The sequence below is a fragment of the Panthera tigris genome, chromosome B1 (assembly GCF_018350195.1).
Source record: "Panthera tigris isolate Pti1 chromosome B1, P.tigris_Pti1_mat1.1, whole genome shotgun sequence".
Taxonomy (NCBI): domain Eukaryota; kingdom Metazoa; phylum Chordata; class Mammalia; order Carnivora; family Felidae; genus Panthera; species Panthera tigris.
The window spans coordinates 198643933-198668671 of NC_056663.1; the positions used below are offsets into that span (position 1 = coordinate 198643933).

General features: G+C 48.4%; 1 protein-coding gene across 14 annotated transcripts in view; it reads left to right on the forward strand.

Moving 5' to 3' along the window:
- STK32B (serine/threonine kinase 32B) overlaps positions 1-24739 on the forward strand; it is a 400190-nt gene that overhangs the window by 349831 nt on the left and 25620 nt on the right. For all 14 annotated transcript variants that reach the window (XR_006217092.1, XM_042984951.1, XM_042984954.1 and 11 more), the window contains one exon: positions 16830-16933. Coding sequence is in view for 13 of the 14 variants with exons in the window: in XM_042984951.1 (XP_042840885.1) it covers positions 16830-16933 (104 nt within the window). In the remaining variant the exon portion in view is untranslated. The remainder of the gene's footprint in view (positions 1-16829; positions 16934-24739) is intronic.

The window sequence follows — 24739 nt, forward strand, 5'->3', positions numbered from 1 at the left end:
ATGCATTTTTAATTTAGTTCTTCATATGGTGTGAGGTGTGAATCAAGCTTCATTTGCATCCAGCTGTCCAATAGTTCCAGCATGCTTTGATGAAAAGACTGTTCCTTCTCAACTGGGTTGACTTTGCAGTTTGTCAAAACTCAATTGGCCGTAAACGTGTACATCCGTTTCTGGATTCTTTCCTGTCCCATTGGTCTATTTGTTTATGCCCTACCTGAGATCATACTTTTCCCCATACCTTACAATAATCCTTGAAATCAGGTAAGGAGAGTCTTCCAACTTTTTTCTTCTTTTGAAAATCATTTGGCTATTCTAGATCCTTTCCCTTTTCACTAAAACTTTAAGAATACACTTGTTAATTTCTACAAAAACAAAACAAAGAAACCTCTGGGTTTTTGTTAGAATGGCACTGAATCTACAGATGAGTTTAGACAGAAGTGACACCCAAACAGTGTGGAGCCTTCCAACCACAGAATATCTCTCCATAGATTTAGGATTTCTTGGATTCTTCCATCAATACAGTTTTCAACGTACAGATTTTGTACATATTTTTTTACACATATACCTAAGTATCTTATGGATTTTGGTGCTATCCAAATGGTACATTAAAAAAAAAAAAAAAAACTAGTTACCATCTCCATTCATCAGCAGATGGACACTTGGGCTATTTCCATAACTTGGTTATTGTAGATAATGGTGCTATAGACATGGGGGTGCATGTAAGATGTGGCATATATATTTACAATGGAGTATTACTCAGCCATGGAAAAGAATGAAATCTTGCCATTTTGCAATGATATGGATGGTGCTAGAGAGTATTATGCTAAGTGAAACAAGTAGATCAGAGAAAGACAAATACCACATGATTTCACACATCTGGAATTTAAGAAACAAACAAACAAAAGAGCAAAGGGAGGGGAAAAAAGAGGGAGAGAGGCAAACCAAGAAACAGACTTTAACTACAGAGAACTAATGGCCACCAGAGAGGAGGTGGTTACGGGGATGGTTGAAATAGGTGATGGCGATTAAGGACTATACTTATCATGACGAGCACCAGGTGTTGTATAGAATTGTTGAATCACTATATTGTACATCTGAAACCAATATTATGCTGGATGTTAACTAACTGGAATTTAAATAAAAGCTTTAAAAATTAGTTATCAATCATTAATTACTGATCTATAGAGATACAGTTGAGTTTTGTATGTTGACCTTGTATCCTGTAACTTTGCTGAACTCACTTCTCAGTCCTAGAAGCTTTGGCAGTAAATTCTTTGGGCTTTCTATGTAGGTAATCATGTTTGCAAATCAGGGTCGTTTTATTTCCTCCTTCCTAATCTGCATGCCTTTTATTTCTCTTTTGTCTTGTTGCTGTAGCTAGAACATTCAATACATTTGGCCTTGATCCTGATCTTAGAAAGCATTTAGTTTTTTTACTGTTACATTGGTATTAGCTATAAGGTTCTTTGTAGTTAGTTATTCTTTACCAGGTTAAGGAAGTTCCATGTATTTCCAACTTTCTTGGGGTTTTTAAAAATCATAAATGCATGTTGAATTTTGTGAAATATCTTTTCTCAACCCACTGAGACACTCATGTGGTTTCTATAATCTGTTGAAAGATATTGACTGATTTCAGAAGGTTGAACTTTCCTTATATTTCCATAATAAATCTCACTTGGTCATAATGTATTTTCCTTTTTATATAATGATGGAATCAGTTTGCTAATGCCTCATTTACAATATCTACCCCTAGCTGTATGAATTTTTTAGTTTTCTTTTTCTCGTAACATCTTTGTATGATTTTGGTACCACAGTAACACTGGCAGTGTAAGTTGGGAAATGTTCTGTCCTCTTCCACTTCTGGAAAAACTGTGTAGAATTGGTATTCTTTCTAACATATAGAATTGGTAGAATTGGCCAGTGAAGATATTTGGGCCTAGAGTTCTTTACAGGAAGCTTTTAAACTATGAATTCAATTCCTTTAATAAAGATGGTCTATTCTGTTTATTTCTCCTTAAGTCGGAAGAAGAAAGTAAATACTGGTTAGGATTTGGTCATTTACGTCTTTCAAGAAATTTCTCCATTTCATGTAACCTTGCAAATATTTGGGCTTACAGTCATTTGTAATATCCCCTGGTTACCTTCGTAATGAGTGTAGATTCGGCAGTGATGTCTCCTCTTCCATTCTGGAATCGGTCATTTGTGTTTTCTCTGTGATTTTCCTGGTCATTTTGGTTAGAGATTTATCATATGTATTCATCTTTCTAAAGAACCAGTGTTTAGTCTCATTGATTTTCTCTGTTTTACTGATTTCTGCTCTGATCTTTTTTATTAACTTCCTTCTGCTTGCTTCGGGTTTAATTTGTTCTTTTTGTTTTTTATTTTTTTTAATTGTTATTTATTTTTGAGAGAGAGAGAGAGAGAGAGAGAGAGAGAGAGAGAGACAAAGCATGAGCCAGGGAGGGGCAGAGAGAGAGAGGGAGACACAGAACCTGAAGCTGTCAGCACAGAGCCCGACATGGGGCTCGAACTCACAAACTGCGAGATCATGACCTGAGCCAAAGTTGGACGTTTAACCAACTGAGCCACCCAGGCACCCCTATTCTTATTGATTTTCTGTCTATTTATCATTAAGTGTTGAAATCCCCAACCGTAATTGTGAATTTGCCTATTTTTCTTTGCATTACCGTTTTGTCTCACATAGTTGGATGCTCCGCAGTAAGGTGTATACATTTTTAGGATTACTACATCTTCTTGCTAAATTGTTGCATGTGTCATTACATAACATCTTCTTCCATGTTCTGAAGTCTGTTTTTTTTTTTTCAGTTGGCCTTAAATGAACTTTTTAATGTTTGTTTATTCGTTTATTTATGTTTAAATGTATTTATTTGAATTCATGTTAGTTAACATATAGTGTAATAATGGTTTCGGGAGTAGAATTTAGCGATTCCTCACCTCCGTATAACACCCAGTGCTCATCCCACCAAGTGCCCTCCTTAATGCCCATCACCCATTTAGCCCATCGCCCCACCCTCCTCCCTTCCGGCAACCCTCAGGTTGTTCTTTGTATTTCAGAGTCTCTTTGTGTGATATTAATATAGCCACTTCAGCTTTCTTTTGTTGATGTTTGCATGGTATTTCCAGTGGGGTGCCGGTAAATGTTTAACAACTAGCGCTCTGGTAAAGAGGAAGAAAGTCACCGATTTGTAGATTTTGCTGATTTTTGTGATGTAAGTCCACCCACCACGATTGACTTCAAGTTATCAGTGTGACATCATCGAACACAGAGTAGGAGAGAGATGATCTGGGATAAGCCTGTTCCAGAACACCCCTGATAATATCTCTTTCCATCCATTCATGTTTAACCTGTATCTTTGTATTTTAAGTACATGTTATGTAGGCAGCCTTTTTTTAATCCAATCTAGTAATTTCTGCTTTCCATTGATATTTAGACCATTTACACTTAATGTAATTAGTGATATGGTTGGATTGAAATCCATCACCTTGCTTTTTCTTTGTTCCATTTGTTCTCTGTTCATTTGCTGCTCTTCTGCTTTATTTTGGATTCGTTCACCATTTTGTATGATTCCACTTTAATTCCCTATTGGTTTACTATTCCTACCTCTTTTTAAAAAATCATAGCTAGGGGTTGTCCTATATTTATAATATACACCATTAATTAATCTGCGTCTACCTCGAAATCATACTGCTTCATGTGTAATGTAAGAATCTTACAGTAGGGGCACCTGGGTGGCTCAGTCAGTTGAGCGTCTGACTTCAGCTCTGGTTCTGATCTCACGGTTCGTGAGTTCAAGCCCCACATCAGGCTTGCTGCTGTCGGTGCAGAGCCCGCTTTGGATCCTCTGTCCCCTTCTCTCTCTGCCCCTCCCTCATGTGCACTCTCTCTCTCAAAAATAAACATTTAAAGAAATCTCACAGGGATACCTGGGTGACTCAGTCGGTTAAACGTCTGACTTCAGCTCAGATCATGATCTTACAGTTTGTGGGTTCAAGCCCCACATCGGGCTCTGCGCGGACAGCTCAGAGCCTGGAGCCTGGTTTGGATTCTGAATCTCCCTCTCTCTCTGCCCCTTCCCCACTCATGTGCGCTCTCTCTCTCTCTCTCTCCCTCCCTCCCTCCCTCAAAAGTGAATAAATGTTAAAAAAATGTTTTAAATCTTACAATAATATACTTCCAGTTCCTCCCACCTATCTTTTGTTTTATTGTGCTGTAGGTATATTATTAATTGATTTTATTTTTGCTTCAGACAGTAAATTATATTTTAAAGTGGTTAAAAATGAAAAATACTGATTTTACATTTACATTCCTTTTACCCACGTCCAGTATTTTTTGTTTCTTTGTGCAGCCTCAGTTTCTACAGGATATCAAATTCATTCTACCTGAAAGGCTTGCTTCACCAATTCTTATCGTGAAAGTCTACTGGTAGTGAATTCCTTCATTTTTTTATTGTTTGCTGCAAAAAGTCTTCATTTGTGTACATTTTAAAAAGAAATCTTAATAGAATTCTGGATTCAACTTTTTGTTCTCTTTCAGTGCTTAAATATGTCACTCTCTCGCTTATGGCAATGTTTCCGACGACAAATTTGCCATAATCCCTATCTTTGCTCTCCTGTGGGTCATATGCCTTTTTTCTTCAGCTGCCTTCAAGATTTTCTCTTTCTCTTCGGTTTTAGATACGATGTGCTTATGTGTGTTGTTTCTTTTGTCATGTTGTGTTTGTCCTGGTTGGTGTTCTCAGAGCTTCTTAGACATGTGTGGTTTGGTGACATAATTCTTTGGAAAATTCCTGATTATTATCTCTGTAAACATTTTTTCTGACCCGTTCTCTCTCCTCTCCCTCGCTCACTCGCTCTCTCTCCGTTTCTGAGATTTCAGTTACATGTATGTTAGACCTTCCATATTTCCCCATAGCAGTTGGATTCTCTGTTGTTTCTCCCACTTTTTTTTCTTTTATTGTGCCACTTTGAATAACTTCATTTGACTTACCTTCAAGTTCACCTCTTCTGTCCTTGGCTGTTTCAAGTCTGTTGGTGAAGCATGTTGGAAGCATGCCTTATCTCTGGCACTATGTTTTGATTTGTTTTTATTATTGTTAGAGTTTCCATCTGATTCTTTTATAGGTTCCGTCTTTTGGTTGAAATCCCCATTTTTTAATGTGCACTGTTTTTTTCCACTAGATCTTTGAGATGTTTTCAGTTCCCTGTCTGTTAGTTCTCCCATCTGGCTCATATCCGAACATGGTTCTGTTGAGTGCTGTGTCTCTTCACACTGGGTTTTTGTTTTTTCTTTCCATCATGTGTCTTATAGCTTTTGGTGAAAGACTGGACATTTCGTGTAGGACAGTGTTTATACCTGGAACTGGATGTGTCTCTCCCACGACTATGCCTTTAGTGTTGTGTGTATGGAAGAACTGAGTCAGTCTAATCAGGGGTTGAGCTGAGTCAGGGTCGGTATGGTTACTCTCAGCACACCTCCTCCCGAGTTAGTGTTCCCTCAATGTTCCTGTTCTACCTTCCGCTTCAGGCTTTCTCTGTGGGCCAGTGCCTTAGAGAAGGTCTCACTCCTGTTCCTTCTCTTCCTTCTTGTTACTCGATACTTGGTCTGGTCGGGGGCAGCAGGGCACAGGGGACTACATGTTCCCTGTTGTCTTGGCTCAGCCAGTCTTCGCTGGGCTCTGTTTCGCCCAACATCTTGTCTCGGGGATGGGTCTTTCTCATTGACCCTGCCTCTCTCCCAGCAATGGGAAACCATGAATTGTCTGAGCCCAGGATGATTTTCTGTCCCTTTCCAGAGGTAGAGATTTTATTTTTCTGTTCCTTGCCTCTCACGCTCAGTGAGTATTCACCTGTGCCCTTGTGGTCACAGAATCTTCCGCCCTTCCTGCTTTATAAGGCCTTTGTTCCAAAGGGGCATGGGGAGCTGGACCTCGGAAGAGCTCTGTGCCCTCCGGGAGCAGTTGCTTTCTCTTCCCCAATCCTGCATCAAGGCAAGCTTTCAACAGCCTCCTAGTCTCTTCATGAATACACAGTGAGGTCAGCAGAGAAGAGCCTGTGAGGAGAGGTGAATTCCCCTTGCATCTGGACAGCGGTTCTGTTCTCTTACTTAAGCCTGCACACAACCTTCAGCAATTCGGTAATCACCGTAACAGAAGTCTCTCACCCTATGGCAGGTTCAGGGGGGAGTTTTAAAGAGCATTAATTTTCAGGGCACCTGGGTGGCTCCGTCAGTTGAGCGTCCAACTTTGGCTCAGGTCATGATCTCAAGGTTCCTGAGTTCGAGCCCCGCATCGGGCTCTGCTGACAGCTCAGAGCCGGGAGCCTGCTCTGGATTCTCTGTGTGTGTGTATCTCTCTCTGCCCCTCTCCTGCTCGCACAGTCTCTCTCTCTGTCTCTTAAAAATAAATAAAACATTAAAAAAAATTTTAAGAGCATTAATTTTCATGGATAAACAGAGAATCTTGGAATCCTTTAAGAGACAGACACTATATAAATGAACTTTTCTTTTTTTAAGTTTATTTATATTTTTGAGAGAGAGAGCAGGAGGGCCAAAGAGAGGGGGGCGGAGAGAGAGAATCCCAAGGAGGCTCCAAGATGTCAGCACAGAGCCCAACACAGGCTTGAACCTACACACCATGGGATCATGACCTGAGCCAAAGTAAAGAGTCAGATGCTTAACCGACTGAGCCATCGAGGTGCCCGTGAACTTTTCTGTCAGCATAACGTGCTGTGAGATCCCCAGTTTCACATACTGACTGTGTAAAATGCCCTGAGTCTAATTCTGTGCTTCCAGGTAGAACACCATTCTCTAGGAAAACTTCCAAAGTCCTTTTTCTTTTTAAGCGTCTAGTTTAATCTGACATGTTTTAGCATGAAGTCGTTTTCTGGTTCTGGCACGTCATTTATTTTCATATTTCCTTATTAGCCAATCACACTTCCCTTCTCTTCCTCTTCTTGTGTAGACTTACGAAGTCCTAATGGTCAACACCTGAACAGTGTCTCACATGCTTTCATTTCGGTTGCTAATGATGCTGCTGGTGTTTCCAGGAGAGAATTGATCAGACTGACGCCATAGTTTCGTTTCTTCTCCAAGTGTGTGACACCTGACTTCATCTGGCTAGCTAGAGAGCCAAAGAAATATAAATGACCCCTAAGGGATCCAGGCAAAAGCCAGGGATGCTGCTTATCTCTGCTTCCCACAGCTTTCAGCACGCTTTAACGCAAAGAATTAGGAGGAAGCTCTTGAATCATTTGGGGAACACGTAAGACATGGGACCTCCATGAGCTGGGCTTTCACTTACGCAAGCATTTCATTGCTCATGCAATAATGAATTGGTATAACGATAACTGGGTCCCGTCTGTTAAGAACTTGCTATGTGTCTGTCCCTGTATTAAATGCATCGCGAATGTTAGCTCACCGTGGGTAGGGGCTTTTATTATTCCACGGAATCTGAGACTCATACAGGGGTTGAGTCCTCGCCCAATGACAAACAGCCGGCAATGGTAGCCACTGAGACTGGAAGCTAGGACTCTGACCAATTTCTTTGCTACTGGGATGCACTGAGCATCCACTTCTAGACCAGCTCTGTGCTAATCCCTGAGCATCAGGGGCTGACTTAGTCATATATCCCTGCCCTCCAAGGGCTCACATCCCAGTGAGGAAGGTGGAAATGCATGCCATTAATTAAAATATAGCATGATCAGTGCTGCGGGGAGGTACAGACCAGGGTTTGCCGAGACCCTAGAATAGGAGAGGGTTAATAGGGAAGAACAGAGGAACAGCATGGTACTCAATGAACATTCCACAGGGGGAGTCAAATTTGGTCTGGGTCTTGAAGGATAAGTAGGAGTTTGTGAGTATAAAAAATAGAATAAAGATTATGAGACAAGCCACAGAAAATTAAAAATAAAGTATATCCTATTTTTTGCAGTTGGGCAAAATGAGCAGAATCAAGACAGGGCCCAAGGACGAGGTCGGGGCCGGATTTTAGGAATTCTCATGCTGGGGCACTTGAACTTTATTCTATAGCAAATAGAAAAACTTGGAGTGATTTTAATTCAGAGATTTGAACTCATGCATAACGACAACAATAGTAAAATTAGGTGGCATTTATGGGCACTTACTCTGTGCTCAGATGAAACTTCATTCTGTCATCACGATAAGATTATGGAGCAAATACTGTTTCTCCTTGTTGCCAATGAAGGACGCTGAGGTACAAATAAGAGGTGACATAGCTTGTACAAGGCCACTGGACCATAAGTGTGGGAGCTGAGGTTCATTGTCAGGCCTGAAAAATTTCTACACTCACACCTTTAACCCCTCTGCTCCGTTGGTTCTACTGACTCAGATGGAGGTGGGATTCGAATGCCAGATTGGAGTGGGTGAGGGGCCCTGGTGAGTCCCTGTAGAGACAAAACAAGAACAGAGTAGAGAGGAAGTTTCTGGAAGAGAAAGTGGCAAGTCTTGAGCCAATCAAATGATCAGAAGCAGAGACTGAAGGAGGCGCAGAGCCCGGGGACTCTGCGGTTCTGACTCGTGCAACTGAGCCGACCGTGGGCTGGAGCTAAGACCCCAGGAGGAGGGCAGTTGGAGAGGAAAGAGCTTGCTCAGGTGGGTTGAGTGTGCAGTGCCCGTGGGACCTCTAGGTGGAGGTGTCCAGGAGGCAGTTGGCTGCACAGATCTGGCCATCCCACCGGCCAGGACCTCCAAGCTGGAGACGGGGTCTTGCCAACGAAGAAAGGACCAGTGGGCAGGACACCTGGGTTCTGGTCCCAGCTGGACTGGAAGTCACTGATCTCCTCCAACTGGCTTCACCTCCTTCATCTAGAAAATGTAGGGGAGGGAGGAAATTACCTCGAAGATCCCCTCTTGGCAGAAACGTGGCAATTGTATGTTCCCAGTCAAGGAGGCAGTTAGGTTTAGGAACAGATCCCGGAAGCCCGTCGGCTTGTGGGCTAGACATTGGCTGGTATGTTACACTCCAGGACAGCAGTCCAAGCCTTCAGCCATACCCACAAAGCTAAACCAGCAGGGTGATAATTATAACTTAGGAGGTTATGGTATTTTTTTTCCATATTTTTAGTCTGCGTGGTTCTCGTGGGGTGACAGGTCCCACCACATGCGTGTTTACATTGCCGGGGAAGGGGAGATGTTAGCGGGAGGTGAGGCTGATCTTTCCGAGCCACTGGGCTGCGTGGCTCCCCAAGCCTGCCCAGCGTGCTTATTTGTGCTCTCACAAGTGTTCATGGAGTGTGCAACACGCTCTGGGCTTGTGAAAGCTCCTGGGGATGTAACAGGAAAGGAAACAGACGCTGCCAAGGAAGGTGATTCGAGGATTTTAAGTCCTTTTTTATCAACGTGCAGGTTCACGGTGAACCATTTATTTATTTTTCTTTCGGGTGAAGTTGTAACCCTAATTTCCTCAAACATAGAATCCCAGGATCTTCATAAACGCTCTTGGTTTCAGTCCCAGTTGAATTAACGGATTTAATGCAATGACCTTGTAGAGATTTTGGAATATACAACACATAAAGTAGCAGCACCTGGGTGGCTCAGTCGGTTGAGCATCTGACCTTGGCTCAGGTCCCGATCTCACAGTTTGTGGGTTCGAGCCCCACGTCGGGCTCTGTGCTGACAGCTCAGAGCCTGGAGCCTGCTGTGGATTCTGTGTCCCCCCTTCTCTCTCTGCCCCTCTCCCACTCACGCTCTGTCTCTCGCTCTCAAAAAATAAACATTTTTAAAAATTAAAAAAAAAATTTTAAACATAGAAAGTATACGTTATGCGTGTGGATGTATGCATGTGGATTATTTTTTTTTTATTTTTAATTTTTTTTTTAACGTTTATTTATTTTTGAGACAGAGAGACAGAGTATGAACGGGGGAGGGTCAGAGAGAGAGGGAGACACAGAATCCGAAGCAGGCTCCAGGCTCTGAGCTGTCAGCACAGATGCCTGACGCGGGGCTTGAACTCACGAACCGCGAGATCATGACCTGAGCTGAAGTCGGACGCTTAACCGACTGATACACCCAGGCGCCCCTCATGTGGATTATTTTTATTTTCAGCATATTTCAGCATAGACATGGTGTAATTTGGTGGAAGATGTCTGGATTTTGAGGGAGACCCAGCGAGGTTCCGATCATCATGCTGGATGACCCCAGAGAAAGGGGGAGGGGACGCTGGGTTCAGATAAGGCTCTGAGTCTCCCGGCTGTGCCCCCAGGCCTGTTACTTAACTGCTCCAAACCCCAGCTTCCAGGATTGAAGATCCTAATAGCGCTGCCTCCCAAGGCCCTTCCGAGGATCAAGTGGAGTGTGAAACCATAGTTCACGCCCTGTAAATCTTAGCTTTGCTGAGGAGTAAATAATCTATGTGAAAAACCTTGAAGAACTTATAGCGCGTGGTCGATGTTCAATAAATGGCCACATCAGTATTGCAGCTCTCGGCGTCGTACGTAAAATCACAGCTCATGGTAATAAACAAACAGCTGTACTGTGCCCTGGGCTGAAAGTGGTAGGGAGGTGGTCCCGTCCGGGCTTTTCCACTCACCATCTCCACGGCCCTGAAGTTACCCCTTTACCCACTCAGTTTCTCCATCTGTGGCTTGGGTGCTTTGGGGCTGGGTGGGGATAACGTGTGAAGGAACTTTGCACCCTAGAAAGCTCTGCATGACTGATTTGTGCATCACGATGGTGGTTAGAGGTGTCGCTTCCAATGGCTGAAAATAGATTCGGGGTTGGCCCTTCCCCCACCAGGTCATTGCCAGAAGTTTTAATCAAGAAGGACTTGAGGAATTTCGTTCATCTCTTAAAAAAAAAAAAAGTTTATTTATTTTGAGAGAGAGAGTGAGTGAATGAGAGCAGGAGAGAGGCAGAGAGAGAGAAGGAGACAGAGAATCTCAAGCAGGCTCTGCGCGGTCAGCACAGAGCCTGACGCAGGGCTCGAACTCACACACCGGGAGATCGTGACCTGAACTGAAACCAAGAATCAGATGCTTAACCGACTGAGCCGCAGAGGCACCCCCGTTCATCTCTAATCCAATATAGGGGTACTCAGACTTTGGATCCTGGACATCCTTTCTAGGCAAGGTCATAACCAACTCCTCTCACCTGCTTGGTTTGTCATTTGCTGTTCCGGGGAGGCAGGGCTGCCCCTCCATGGGGCTGTCATCACTCACTGTCCTCCAGGGAAACCCCAGTCCTGGCTGTGGCAGCGTTGACCCATCCCATTCCTTCCTGAGCCAGAGTCAACAGCAGCTAGCTCAAATTCTGTGCTGTTTGAAGATTAAATAACTTTATCCTTGCCAAATTCTTAAAACAAGGCTTGTTGGGGGTGCCTGGGTGGCTCAGTTGGTTGAGCGTCCGACCTCCACTCAGGTCATGATCTCGCGGTCTTTGAGTTCAAGCCCCGCGTCGGGCTCTGTGCTGACAGCTTGGAGCCTGGAGCCTGTTTCAGATTCTGTGTCTCCCTCTCCCTCTGCCCCTCCCCCACTCATGCTCTGTCTCTCTCTGTCTCAAAAATAGACATTAAAAAAATTTTTTAAATAAAAAAAATAAATAAAACAAGGCTTGTTGGTACAAGCAAATGCTCCGTAAAGATTAGCTGCTTTTATTAGCAATGTCTTGAGAGCTTAGAACAGTGCTTGGCCCGGCGCCTGGGTGGGTCAGTCGGTTAAGTGTCTGATTCTTGATTTCGGCAGCTCAGGTCATGATCTCAGGGTTCATGAGTCCCAGCCCCGTGTCGGGCTCCACACTGATAGTACAGAGCCTGCGTGGGGTTCTCTGTCTCCCTCTCTCTCTGCCCCTTCCCTGCTCACTCTCTCTCAAAAATAAATAAACATAAAAAAAAAAAAAAAAGAACAGTGCTTGGCACATAGCAAGGTACATAGTTTGCTGTTTGTATTATAATCGTTCCTTTATTTGGTCAGTCAACACACCCTTCCCACATGTCTTCTCCACGCCCGAGATACAGGAATACCAAGGCCAGAGACCGTGACAGGCCCTGCCCTCGGGGAGCTCCCAGTCTCCGGAAAAGCAGACAGATAAGCAAAAATGCATGGCGGGTGGGAATGTTGTCATGGAGAGATGCCTGGGGAAGGTGGGGTGAAGAGGAAAACCAAATCTAATCTGGGGGGGGGGTCCTAAGAAAGAATGATACCAGAGAGGTGTTTTGAGGAGTACAGGACGCACGTAAAGAACTTTGCAGCATCTGGTACCTAACAGCTTCCTGGAGGCGGTGTCTCTGGAGCTGCACCCTTTGTGAGAGAGCCTACTGAATGAGGGGAGAGAGCAAGAGACAGACAGACAGAGACAGATGGGGAGTTCTAGGAACATCGAGCAGCGTGCGGATGAAGGCCGGGGTGACGTGGGCAACCCCAGCGGCATGGTACAGCTCAGAAGATCTCCGGGCAGCACTAAGGACCCTGAGTGCCAGACCCCAGAAGTCCGGCTCACCTAACCGCACAGGTTCCCAGCCCTAGTACCTTGTCTCGCTCCACTAAAACTTAAAAAAAGACTCCAGGATCAGGTCAAATTTCCAAGCCACGTTTGCTATTGAGTTAGTCCCCTTCGAGAGCCAGTAAAGCACATGAGCCCATTAAAGGCTCTGAGAAGTCCAGCAGGAAGGAACGTGGTTGAACCTCGTCTTTTCCTGGACACGTTTGACCTCAGCATCCTTCCTCCTCCAAAATGTCTTCGCCTCACGCGGAGCTGATGGTATTCCCAGGAGCACAGATCATAAAACAGCCGTGAGGTCAGGGAGACCTTTAAGCTGGGTGCAACCGTGGCCTGCGTCCCGGATCAGAAAGCCAACTCCCCCATCAGAATTGAGAAGGACAGACTGGAGAAGACGACTCTGGAGGCCTGAGGACTGGTGGGGAGGCCGCTGCAGGAGATCTGAGCAAGGGCTGTCAGTCCACACAGAGGAGGAAGCAGGTACAGGAGTTGTGCCTGGTGGAGTCACCTGGCTCTGATGGTGGAATTTAACTTACAGTGGTGCGTCCCCTGAACCTGGGAGTCAGGATCAGGGTTCTAGACTTAACAGCAGGGCTAGCGAGGGGGTGGCCGAGGCAAACCATTCCTCCCCCTCAAGCCCTGTGGCCAGTTCCAAAAGGGAGGGGACGATGCAAGGTGGTTTCCAAGGGACCCTTCACTTCTGTCGTGCTGACACTCTAAGGCCACCAGCCATCTCTGCTTCTGAGGCATGGTCTGGCTTTATGGCATCAGGGGTGAAAGAGCCAACGGAGGTGCATTATTAAATGCCTACTGTATACTTGGCTGAGCGCCAGGCCCTGGGAGGGAAGGAAGGCGTAAGGGAGCATCAGGACCCGTCCTCACATAACTCCTGGCAGTCACCTTAGTACAGGAGAAAGGACTCTGGAGTCAGAAGACCGAGGGAGGCGAAGCCCAGCTCTGCCACACCAGCTAGATGGCCTGGGGCAAGTCCATGGCCCCTCTTAGTGATCTCCTTGGGCTGTACAACAAAGTACACAAACACAAGAGAAGGTCACTCCCTCGACGTTCTGGAGGCCAAATCCTTACCAAGATGTCAGCAGGGCTGTGCTCCCTCGGGAGACTCTAGGGGAGGACCCTTCCTTGCCTCTTCTGGCCTCCATTGGCTCCAGGGGTTCCTGGGTTTGTGGCCTCTCCAGTCTCTGCTCCCACGACCCTCTCTGTGTCTCCAACCCCCTTCTTTTCTCTCCTATAAGGACGTCAGTAATTGGGTTTAGCGTGGGCCCTACAATTTATCTTGAGATGATTTTATCTTGAATCCTTAATTATATCTGCAAAGAGGCTGCTTCCAAATAGAGTCCCATTCACAGGTACCAGAGGTTAGCACTTGGATATAGCTTTGGAGGGATAGTATTCAACCCACCACACCCCTTCATGCCTCTCCTGTCTCCTCTGAAAATGGAGATCATTATAGCACCTGCCTCATTGGGTGCCTGGGGCATCATAAGACCCTCGGCCTGGACCCTGGACAGCTGGTTGTTCTTTTTCCTCCATCCACATTCGGGAGGAGTCTCGAACCTGACCTCCAGCTTTATACCTGCCCGATGCTCTCGCTTCGACGCACTGTGATTCCGGGCCACCAAAGCGCTCATTTCGGTGGCATGTGGATTATGACAAAAATGTTTTTCATGTTGTGTCGTCAGCCCCAAGTGTGCACGAGAGGCAAGAATGTCACCGTCTCTGGGAGTGCAGTCACGGGCCACAGACATTTGTCACTTGATGGGTCATGACAGCCAGGACGGAATGCTGCTTGTACCCTGAATTCTGAATGGGCTGGGGCTGCTGGACCTGTCAGGGATTTATGGGGAGCACATCCGTGCACACAGCCATCGCTGCAGTCGTGGGCGCGTCCCTGCCTCCTGCACTCACTGCACCCATGGGCTGGGCCAGGAGCTGTCCAGGCCCTGGGAACGCACAGACAGCACGATGTTCCAGAACACTCAGCACAGACAGAAGAGGCCAGGTGCGCAGACTGAGAGGCAGGGAAGGAAGTCCCTCGAGATCGAGCCCAGCCTCAGGCTCATGGTCGGATCCAGTGGGTTACAGAGGAGCACAGCTCGGTGCTAGCACCTGCGAAGGAGTCAAGTAACTGCTCGCAGGATGCCTAATGAACAGGCAAGATTCCCACTTCTGAAGGCAGGTCGATCTACAATGGAAAGAACGGGCCGACACAAAGATGCTAAAAATGTGCAAGTCAGGGTCTGGAGACCAGTAGGTCATGAGGATGAAGTTTAGGGTGGCTCCCAGGCTTCGGGGTGACGGGGTGGACGGCGTTGAGGCTAAGCGTGACGGGGGAAGAGATTTGAATGCCAATTCTAGCAACGCAAGCCATGCCCGAGATTTCCGGAGCGCTCCCTCTGGACCAGCCAGGCATCGGGCTGAACCCTTGGCACATAGTATCTTATTTAATCCTCATCACGGCTCGATGAATAAACCGTTCTTATTATCCGCATTTCACCAAACTGAGACAGACGCTTAAGTCACTTGCTAAACTCCTTTCCAGCCACACCGACCCGCTTTTGGTTTCCCAGCACACCACATCAGTTCCCTTGTGAGGCTCAACTAACCCGAGGGGACATTTGCTCAGATTCCCAGTCCTGCCTCCCCCCAATTTAGGCTGAGTGACTTTTTGTGCTTAAGGAAAAATCGATACAAACGTTACTTCAAACAGGGATTCTGCCAGTGTATAAGGCACACCTCGGCTTTGCACCTCCTGGCTGTGGGACTTCCTTCACGCCTCCGTCCCTCTCTGAGCCTCATCTGTAAAATGGGCCCCATGCAAACGTGACCCTGGGGGCTCTTGTGAAGAGGAAAGGAGAACCCGCGGGTGAGTGTGCCCTCTAAGATACGAAGCAAGCGGAGAGCATCGCCGGGGCGGCCGGTGTGTGGCGGCTGGTTGGGGGCAGGTGTCCAGCAGCCCAAGGGCACAGCGTCCGTGTCGCCTGCCTCGTCCAGCCCTCCCCGTTCCCATGCTCACTGAAGGCCATTCTGAAAACTGAGTCGCGACCTCTTTAATCACAGCACATTGTGGTTCCAAGGGACAGATTTCGGCTGCTGTGACGACTGCAAAATGGAATTATGTCTGCAAATTAATTTGCTGGAAAGGATCCACATTTCCCAAAGTTTTTCTGGAAGCCGAGACGAGCAATCAGAGCATAGATGCCCTCCTGGACTCGTTGATTTTGGGGCGAGGCAGTGAGATGACCCCACCACTCGGCACGTCAGGGCGTCTCAGGGCCAAGGGACCCCCCAGCACCACCGCAGTGCCCTGAAGAATAAGAATCAGGGCCCAGCACACTCGGCCGTCCAGCCTTCACTTTTCGCTCAGCTGAGGTGAGATCGATTCACAGACCAAAACTCGCCGTTTTAAAGGAGCAATTCTGTGGCATGGAGTACATTCTCAGCACCACCCAGCCACCACCTCTGTCTAGTTCCAGAACGTCTCCGTGTCCCCCAGAGGACACCCATTCAGTGGTCACCCCCCATCTGCCCCTCCCCCAGCCTGGGGCACCCGCCATCTGCCTTCTGTCTCTGGATTTTCCAACTCGGGGAGGTCCTCGTAGATCCCACCTATGCTAAACTAAAACGGTTTCCTGAGATTGGCAGCAGACTCAAAGGGTCCTAAACGTCCCCGGTTGTCAGCATGCCTGACCCGGCGTCAGTGCCAGAAGCAGAGTGACATTTGTCAAGGTGCAGTTTCTTCCCCTTAGCTGAGATCTTACCCCACCCGTGTTCGTGCTGCCTGGGATTCCCGCTCCCCCAACCCACATCCCCCCAGCAGACCGCCTCCACCCCGCACTTGGTGCACCCCATTTGGTTTTTAATTTTTTTTAATGTTTCTTGAAAACTCCTTTTATTTAAAAATGTTTTTTAACGTTTATTTATTTTTAAGAGACAGAGCATGAGCAGGGGAGGGGCAGAGAGAGAGGGAGACGCAGAATCCGAAGCAGGCCCCAGGCTCCGAGCTGTCAGCACAGAGCCCCATGTGGGGCTCGAACTCACGGACCGCGAGATCATGACCTGAGCTGAAGTCGGATGCTCCCCCGACTGGGCCACCTGGGTGCTCCAGAGCACCCCATTTGGGTGCCTCCCCGGGGGACACACCTGTGTTTCCGGGGATGCCTGAATCTTGTTCTCGAGCCCGCTTGTGGCTTACAGAGGGCAGGAACCACGTGGCACAGTGGACCGAGTCCTGGCTCCGCCCTCCGAGAAGCTGGGTTACTGTCCCCATGTCCCCTCTCTGAGGGCTGGTGAGTATAAACTGTGACGCACAGTGACATCATCTTTGTCCTGTCTTTGGCAGCCCCAGAAGTGTTCCAGGTGTATGTGGAGGGAGGCCCCGGCTACTCGTACCCCGTCGACTGGTGGTCCCTGGGTATCACGGCCTACGAGCTGCTGCGGGGCTGGGTAAGATGTGTGCCTGCACGGGGAGCATGGGGAGGAGGGGCTCAGGTCCACCCGGATTGGGGTGCTGTCGGCCAGACGTTCGGCTGGGGAGGCGCACACACGTGAGGAGTCAGAGGCCCCGGGTCTCCGTCCTGATCGTCTGTGTGCCTGGGGTCCCTGAGCATTAGAGGGGGCCCCGAGCGAGCTCCTGGTCCAGCCGCCTCACTCTGCTGGCGGGAAAAGGACGTCCCAACGGGGAAGATCTTCCGTCAAGGCCAGCAGCTCGAATGCCCCGAAAACCTCGGCATCGTGGTTTCAGACGCTGCCGTCTTTCATCCCACGACGCTGCATCCGTGCCTGACCCTCCAGCTCATTTCGAGGCTCTTTCAGTATAAGGCCATGTTCCTTTCCTCTTTGTGTGTTTTCCCTGTATCTGCCCTGAGCACAGAGGTAGATATCCCATAAAATCGGGGCGTTCGGTACGTACTTTTGTTTGTATTTCACTGAATGCGATAGCCAAAGACAAGTAATGGCGACTAAGAACTCATTTTTATTTTGGCGGAAAGAATTATGACGAGCTCGTTTCGAGGCGTTTGTTCTCTGCACAAGAATCGTTTGCAAACAATGCCCCTTGACCTTGGTTTCCCTGTGGGTGCAACGGGGTAACAGCCTTCGGTCGGTTTCATGGAGCTGCGGTTACCGCAGGGTCTCTCGGCGCTGCCGGAAGGAGACGTGGGATTTGTGTGTTACTTGCCTTGTCCAGCAACAGTGTCCCTGCCCAGAGCCACGATTTTCAGTGCGTCACAGTCATTTGTGTCCACGCACATCCAGGCCAGCGGAAGTGCACTCCCCGAAGGCAGGGGGCGCCAGTGTGTGTGATACAGGGTGAGGAAGGAAGGAAGGAAGGAAGGAAGGAAGGAAGGAAGGAAGGGAGAGAGGGAGGGAGGAAGAAGGAAGGAAGGAAGGAAGGAAGGAAGGAAGGAAGGAAGGAAGGAAGGAAGGAAGGAAGGATGAGAGCAGTTTGCAAGCTGTCAAAGCCATGGGAATGCAAATATTATTATTTTCCATCCTGTAGTTTAAGCGACTATTGTGTGCTCCCGATCTCAGTGACCTCCTCTGAATGCCTCAAAAACATAATTACTACATGTGATGTGTCTAGAATTTAAAAAATATATATGTGAATATATATGAACTTGTTAGTTTTCTCAGGCACTGAATGAAAAAAATCCATCTTATTCTTGGGTGGTTCCTTGGTCATCTGCCGGTTTCGTTGGTGCTGGTTTCATTGAGAGTCCCTAACGCTGTATGACCACAGGACACAGGCATCCTTCAGATGCTATTTGTCTGATATCCTCAGTCACGCAGATACCCTGGGTGAGCGGTTGCCCCAGGCATGACTGGGTGTTCACCAGCGGAAAGTCCATTGTCTGTGTTAAATAAAAATCAGTCGGGTACATTTGCAGATCTAATTGGCTTTATCGTTTTCTAAGTGACGACATTTTGGGCCCGTGGGGTTTTTTTGTTGTTTTTCTTTTTGTTTTCATTTTTGTTTAACATCTGTCATTCCTCACGGGTCAGAACAGTCAAAGATGAGGACTTGACAAAAAGGCCCAAGGATAGAGTGGCTCTTGCTGGTTCCAAAATGAATTGTGTCACTTTTAATTCGACTGAGTTTTCTACTCAGAGATTCAAATGCCATGTTCAGAAGAAGGACAGACACACAGTGGGATTGGAGCCTTCGGCACGGGGACAGAGTGTTGGTTCAGTGAAAGGACACCTGTTATGTGCTCGTGTAAACCTTTCTCACAGATGTCTTGGTCTGGCTTCACTTTGGACACGTTTTGCAAATACTCGGCTGTCTTTCTTTTTTTTCTTTTTTCTTTTTCCATATTTATTTATTTATTTATTTATTTAATATGAACTTTATTGTCAAATTGGTTTCCATACAACACCCAGTGCTCTTCCCAAAAGGTGCCCTCCTCAATACCCAGCACCCACTCTCCCCTCCCTCCCACCCCCCATCAACCCTCAGTTTGTTCTCAGTTTTTAAGAGTCTCTTATGCTTTGGCTCTCTCCCACTCTAACCTCTTTTTCTTCTTTTTTTCCTCCCTCTCCCCCATGGGTTTCTGTTAAGTTTCTCAGGATCCACATAAGAGTGAAACCATATGGTATCTGTCTTTCTCTGTATGGCTTATTTCACTTAGCATCACACTCTACAGTTCCATCCACGTTGCTACAAAAGGCCATATTTCATTCTTTCTCATTGCCATGTAGTACTCCATTGTGTATATAAACCACAATTTCTTTATCCATTCATCAGTTGATGGACATTTAGGCTCTTTCCATAATTTGGCTATTGTTGAGAGTGCTGCTATAAACATTGGGGTACACGTGCCCCTGTGCATCAGCACTCCTGTATCCCTTGGGTAAATTCCTAGCAGTGCTATTGCTGGGTCATAGGGTAGGTCTATTTTTAATTTTCTGAGGAACCTCCACACTGTTTTCCAGAGTGGCTGCGCCAGTTTGCATTCCCACCAACAGTGCAAGAAGGTTCCCGTTTCTCCACATCCTCTCCAGCATCTATAGTCTCCTGATTTGTTCATTTTGGCCACTCTGACTGGCGTGAGGTGATATTTCAGTGTGGTTTTGATTTATATTTCCCTGATGAGGAGTGACATTGAGCATCTTTTCATGTGCCTGTTGGCCATCCGGATGTCTTCTTTAGAGAAGTGTCTATTCATGTTTTCTGCCCATTTCTTCACTGGATTATTTGTTTTTCGGGTGTGGAGTTTGGTGAGCTCTTTAAAGATTTTGGATACTAGCCCTTTGTCCGATATGTCATTTGCAAATATCTTTTCCCATTCCGTTGGTTGCCTTTTAGTTTTGTTGGTTGTTTCCTTTGCTGTGCAGAAGCTTTTTATCTTCATAAGGTCCCAGTAGTTCATTTTTGCTTTTAATTCCCTTGCCTTTGGGGATGTGTCAAGTAAGAAATTGCTACGGCTGAGGTCAGAGAGTCCTTTTCCTGCTTTCTCCTCTAGGGTTTGGATGGTTTCCTGTCTCACATTCAGGTCCTTTATCCATTTTGAGTTTATTTTTGTGAATGGTGTGAGAAAGTGGTCTAGTTTCAATCTTCTGCATGTTGCTGTCCAGTTCTCCCAGCACCATTCGTTAAAGAGACTTTTTTCCATTTGATGTTCTTTCCTGCTTTGTCAAAGATGAGTTGGCCATACGTTTGTGGGTCTAGTTGTGGGGTTTCTATTCTATTCCATTGGTCTATGTGTCTGTTTTTGTGCCAATACCATGCTGTCTTGATGATTACAGCTTTGTTTGGCTCTCTGTTTTTCATACCGGAAACAATCACATTTAGTAAAAAAAGCTATCCCAGAAAACACTCCTAAGTTTACCTCTGGGGTGTGTAAACATAGGGGTTGTCCTTCCTTCTCAAATTCCAACACTGTGTCAGTGTCAGTGACACTGTCATTATCCACCTGTTTGTTCCTTGATGGCCTCCAAAGCCAGGGAGTTTTTCACCTCCAAAAGGTGGAAGTCATGATGGGAACTTTCCGGTGTGTGCTCTCCGATCTTAGAGCTGGAAAGGATGAGATATGTGGGTGGGAAATGGATAAGACCAATACAGCCTGCTGGCTAGGGACCCAGAAATACTCTAGACCCAACCTGGGAAACAGCTGTCTCTCCCTCAATGCTCTGTAGGGAGAGCCCAGGAATCGAGTGTCATTAATCGAGTGTCATTCTATGCCTAAATGCAGAGCATCCGGGAGCCTGGTTGGATCTTGCAGCCTGGACCAGGGTCATAAGGAGGCTCTCTCAGCCTGATCCCAGTCCTCACCCCGCAGGCGCGCTAAGTGAAAGAGAGACCAAGAAAGTGTCACCCTCTTAGAGCACAGGCACCTTGGTCACCCCAGACGGTGACCACACCCTCTGATTAGAACAGGGGGAGGAGAGGTGTGAGAAGGAGGTTTCCTGCCCACAGGCTCAGAGAAGGGACTGGGGATCTCAGCATGGCCGATGTCCCCAGGCATCCCTGACAGGTGATTACCACCTAAAGGCTGATTCCCCTCTGCATCCAGGGAGCTCATAGAACCGGTTTCATTTTTTGACAGCTTGCAAGGCTAGAAAGTGTTTCCTCTCACCCACCTGAAAGCCGCTTTGTCCTAGCAGACAAAGAGGATCCTAGAGGAATTCACAGGGTCACACCCTGGCCCTGCCAGGTGCCTCAGTCTGTGATCTTAACCAAAGCCAATAAACAGATCGGGTGCTCAGAATCCTCATGTCTCAACTGGGAAAAAAGAAATTAATAATATCTACCCAACAGGGTCGCTTTGAGAATTAAGTCATTCCGATGATGCAAATTACCCTGCATGTGCCTGATGAATGTCAACGACGGTCTGCTTCTTGCTGTGATTCCTGCCCCGGGGGCGGGGGGGGGGGGGGGGGGGGGGCTGCCAGCAGCAGGCCTGCGTCCTCTCTGACTCAGCCCCTTTACAGCTGGAGACGGGGCACGGGGAGTGGAGGCTGGGTCCCGCCTGGTTGTTGAGCCCCTGCGGGAAGGCCCAGGGGCCTGGGGAGCAGAGGTCCGTGTCCCTTCCCCACTCTAGGCGCCTCGGTGCTCTGATTCCGGCTTGGTCACTTGGCTCCTCTGAGTCCCAGCTTCCTCCTTCATCAAATGGGGATTATGAGGCCCACCCACAGGGTCACGGCGGGGATGACGTGAGAAAACGTGGGCAGAGCACACGCAGCGTCTGGCACCCAGGAAGCTTGCTGATTATCAAATAAGTATGTTCCGGAGACAGGTCGATGAAGATAAAGTGCTGAGGACTTGCTCAGAGGAGCGTGGGAGAGTGTGTGAGGGAGCAGACGCTTAGGCCGGGTCACATAGGAGCCGCTGGAGGGAACAGTGTGAGTATAGATGGGGAAGGGCCGCTGAGGTGGACACAGCGAACATCTCTGACTGACTAGCAGTCAGGACGGTCAGAGGACGGCCCGTAAAAGACCCCGAGAACAGCCGGAGGCACTGGGCTTCACCCTGTAGGCATCATGGTGCCGTCTGTGGCCGCATCAGCACAACGGTTGAGCGAGGGTGTCCTTCGGAATCACACGTTGCTGGGCTCACCTCCCGGCTTCGCCGCGCAGTCTCTGAACGATCGGCGGTGAGCCCGTTTCTCATCTATCGGATGAGGGGACAGGGTTCCTCGACTTTGGCACTGTGGATGCTGGGGGACCGGGAATGCTTTGTGGTGGGGGCCGTCCTGGGCAGCGCAGGACATTCAGGAGCACCCCGGGCCTCCACCTACCAGAGGCCGGCAGAAACCTCCCCTCTGCCTCACGACAACCCAAAATATCTCCAAACATCAGCCAATTTAAATCGCTCCTGTTTGCGAACCTCTGCCGTGTAGTAACCGGGACCGAATGAGGCCCCGCATGCACTGCATGGCACGGAGCGGGGCTCTCGATGTGGACAAAGGGTGAGCCCCCAAACCCCCCCGTGGTGCCATCCCAACCACCTCCCTGACCTTGTCTTTGACCCCAGTCAGCACTTCTCCCTGCGGCCGGGTAGAGAGAGAAGGTTGGGGGTGCAGAGAGGGGATGAATAAAGAGGGAGGGTGTGTGGAGCTCCCCTGGAGGGCGGGGCGCAGAACTAAAGAACTTGGGGTACGCGGGACGGGCAGGCTCGACCGCAGAACCAGGGAATTATTGGCATGTGAACCTGACGGAAGGAGGGAGGTGGTCCTGGGGTTGAACGCTGACGTCTTGTCCCTTGGTAAAGCAGAGAGAGCACTGTGCCAGGAGTCAGGACCTGGGAGGAAACAGACTCTGTGACCTCACTCTCCAGGTTTTACGTCTCCATTAAGGGAGGGGAAGGAGCGGGGGTTGTCGCGTGGTTTCCAGGCCGCATTTCCTGGGCCTCTGGCACCCAGCACAGGTAGTTCAACAGTTCTGAGGAGGGGGACGTGATGTCTCTGGCTTTGGACGTTTCATAGCCCGAGGACCTGTTCTTTGCTTTCATCTGTTCCGCGTTTGAGATCTGGAGGGAAGAGGTGTGGGACACACACACACACACACACACACACACACACACACACACATCGGATTGGACGGTCCCCAAAGCCCAGCTCAGCTCTGGCTGTCCAAATAACAAGTCTGCAACAATTCCGTTCCCCCCCTTCCACTTCTCGGTCAATTGGGGTTTTCTGTAAACCGGGGGTTCTGGAATGGAGACACACATGCGCTCCACAATGCGTCTGTCCGGTGTCCCGCTGCGAAAATCACTTTCGCCAGTGGTTCACGTGATTGCTTTACCTTAGAAATGCCACTTGCTTTCCGGAGTCAACACATCCTAAGGCCGGTGCGTGCGAACTAAGCTTCCATAGAATTCTTTACCCCAAGCAGATGGAATATCGATCTGAGTATTTGCCGATATCCTTGTAGAGGGAGCTGGGTTTCTCTACAGCCGTCCGAACGGACGAAGGCTGAACCTAAAGCCGCTGAGCGTATTCTGCGCACGGTGTTCCGCGCTTAGCTGGGAACGTATTTAACTGCTGTGTTGGCCTCGTGGCTTGTCGGGGTTACCATTATTACTGGTCTGGCTCCCTCCAGAAGTGGAGAGAAGGACAGAGCTAGAGAGTGGCCGGCTTGGAGGTCGGGTGGCGAGGCAGATTGATCACGCTTGTCGCTGGCTGGTTCTCCGGTTGGGCACTCGGCATGGTGAGCTCTGGTGGCATCGAGGAAAGAGCGGCAAAGGAGATCCTGCATCTCTGTGGGACGCGGCAAGGTCCCCGTGCGTCTCGCAGCCTCAGTGTCCCGACTCCTAAGATGCGGAGGTGGGAGTGCTCCATCGCCTGAGGTCCTCCAGCCTCCAGCAGCTGGTTTTCCAGGTGCGGCTGGGACAGGGTGGGAGGCATGGTTTTCTCCAAAGGCAAAAAGATGGGAAGAAGCGATCCTGAACCGCCCAGAAACTGACATCGCCGCTCTCAGTTAATGCTCATTCCTGCGACTTCTAATCATGGTAGCCGTTATGGGGGCAAAGGTAGAGGCAGGCAGCAGCCTCGGGAGGAAATTCTGAAACGTCCATTACTGGAACTATCCTCCGCTTCCCATTAAGTTGGAAGACAGTGTTTGAAGACATACGGTAAGTAATGTTAGCACTTCTAGGTAGCCGGCCTTTCTAGGCAGCCCCAGGTTTTGCTTTTGATCTACATGTTACAGGGCAAAAGGGAGAGTTCCCAGCTTGATTGGCAGATGAAGGAGGAGGCAGCCAGTCCGGAGGAGGTGCCCTTCTGGGTGGACACATCGCAAGTCACGGGCACGCTCCCGTGGGCAGGCGTGTTCCCCAGGGGAGCCCCGTTTGGTGAAGATAAAGACGTTCCAGGGAACGGTCGTGCACCCAGGGCTCAGGACCCCCTCACCTTCTTGGCTGGTGGCTCCTAGTGGCAGCAGCCCCGTGGGAATTCAAGTTCCACGGGATTGGAGCCCACACCCTGTGAGCCCAGTACGGGCTCTGACCCACAGCCGGTCTCTAGTCAGTGTTTGTGGATGGACAGGCTCATCATGCCCGTCACTGGGCTCTGAGGTCTGCTGGACGGCCGGGGCCCACCTTCAAGGACCCCACCCCTACGGGAATCCCACAGCAGTCAGGTTCACGGGGACGGCGATGAGCTCCTTGCTCTCGGTTTGTCTAGTTGTTACACCACCCGTGCTCCGAAGTGACTGCCGATGCCAGCCCTGAGCCTTTGACCGTATGCAAACCTCAGAGCATCTTGGCCCATGAAGCTGGGCGGAGGGTAAAGAAGGGAAGGGAATTGGGAGGGG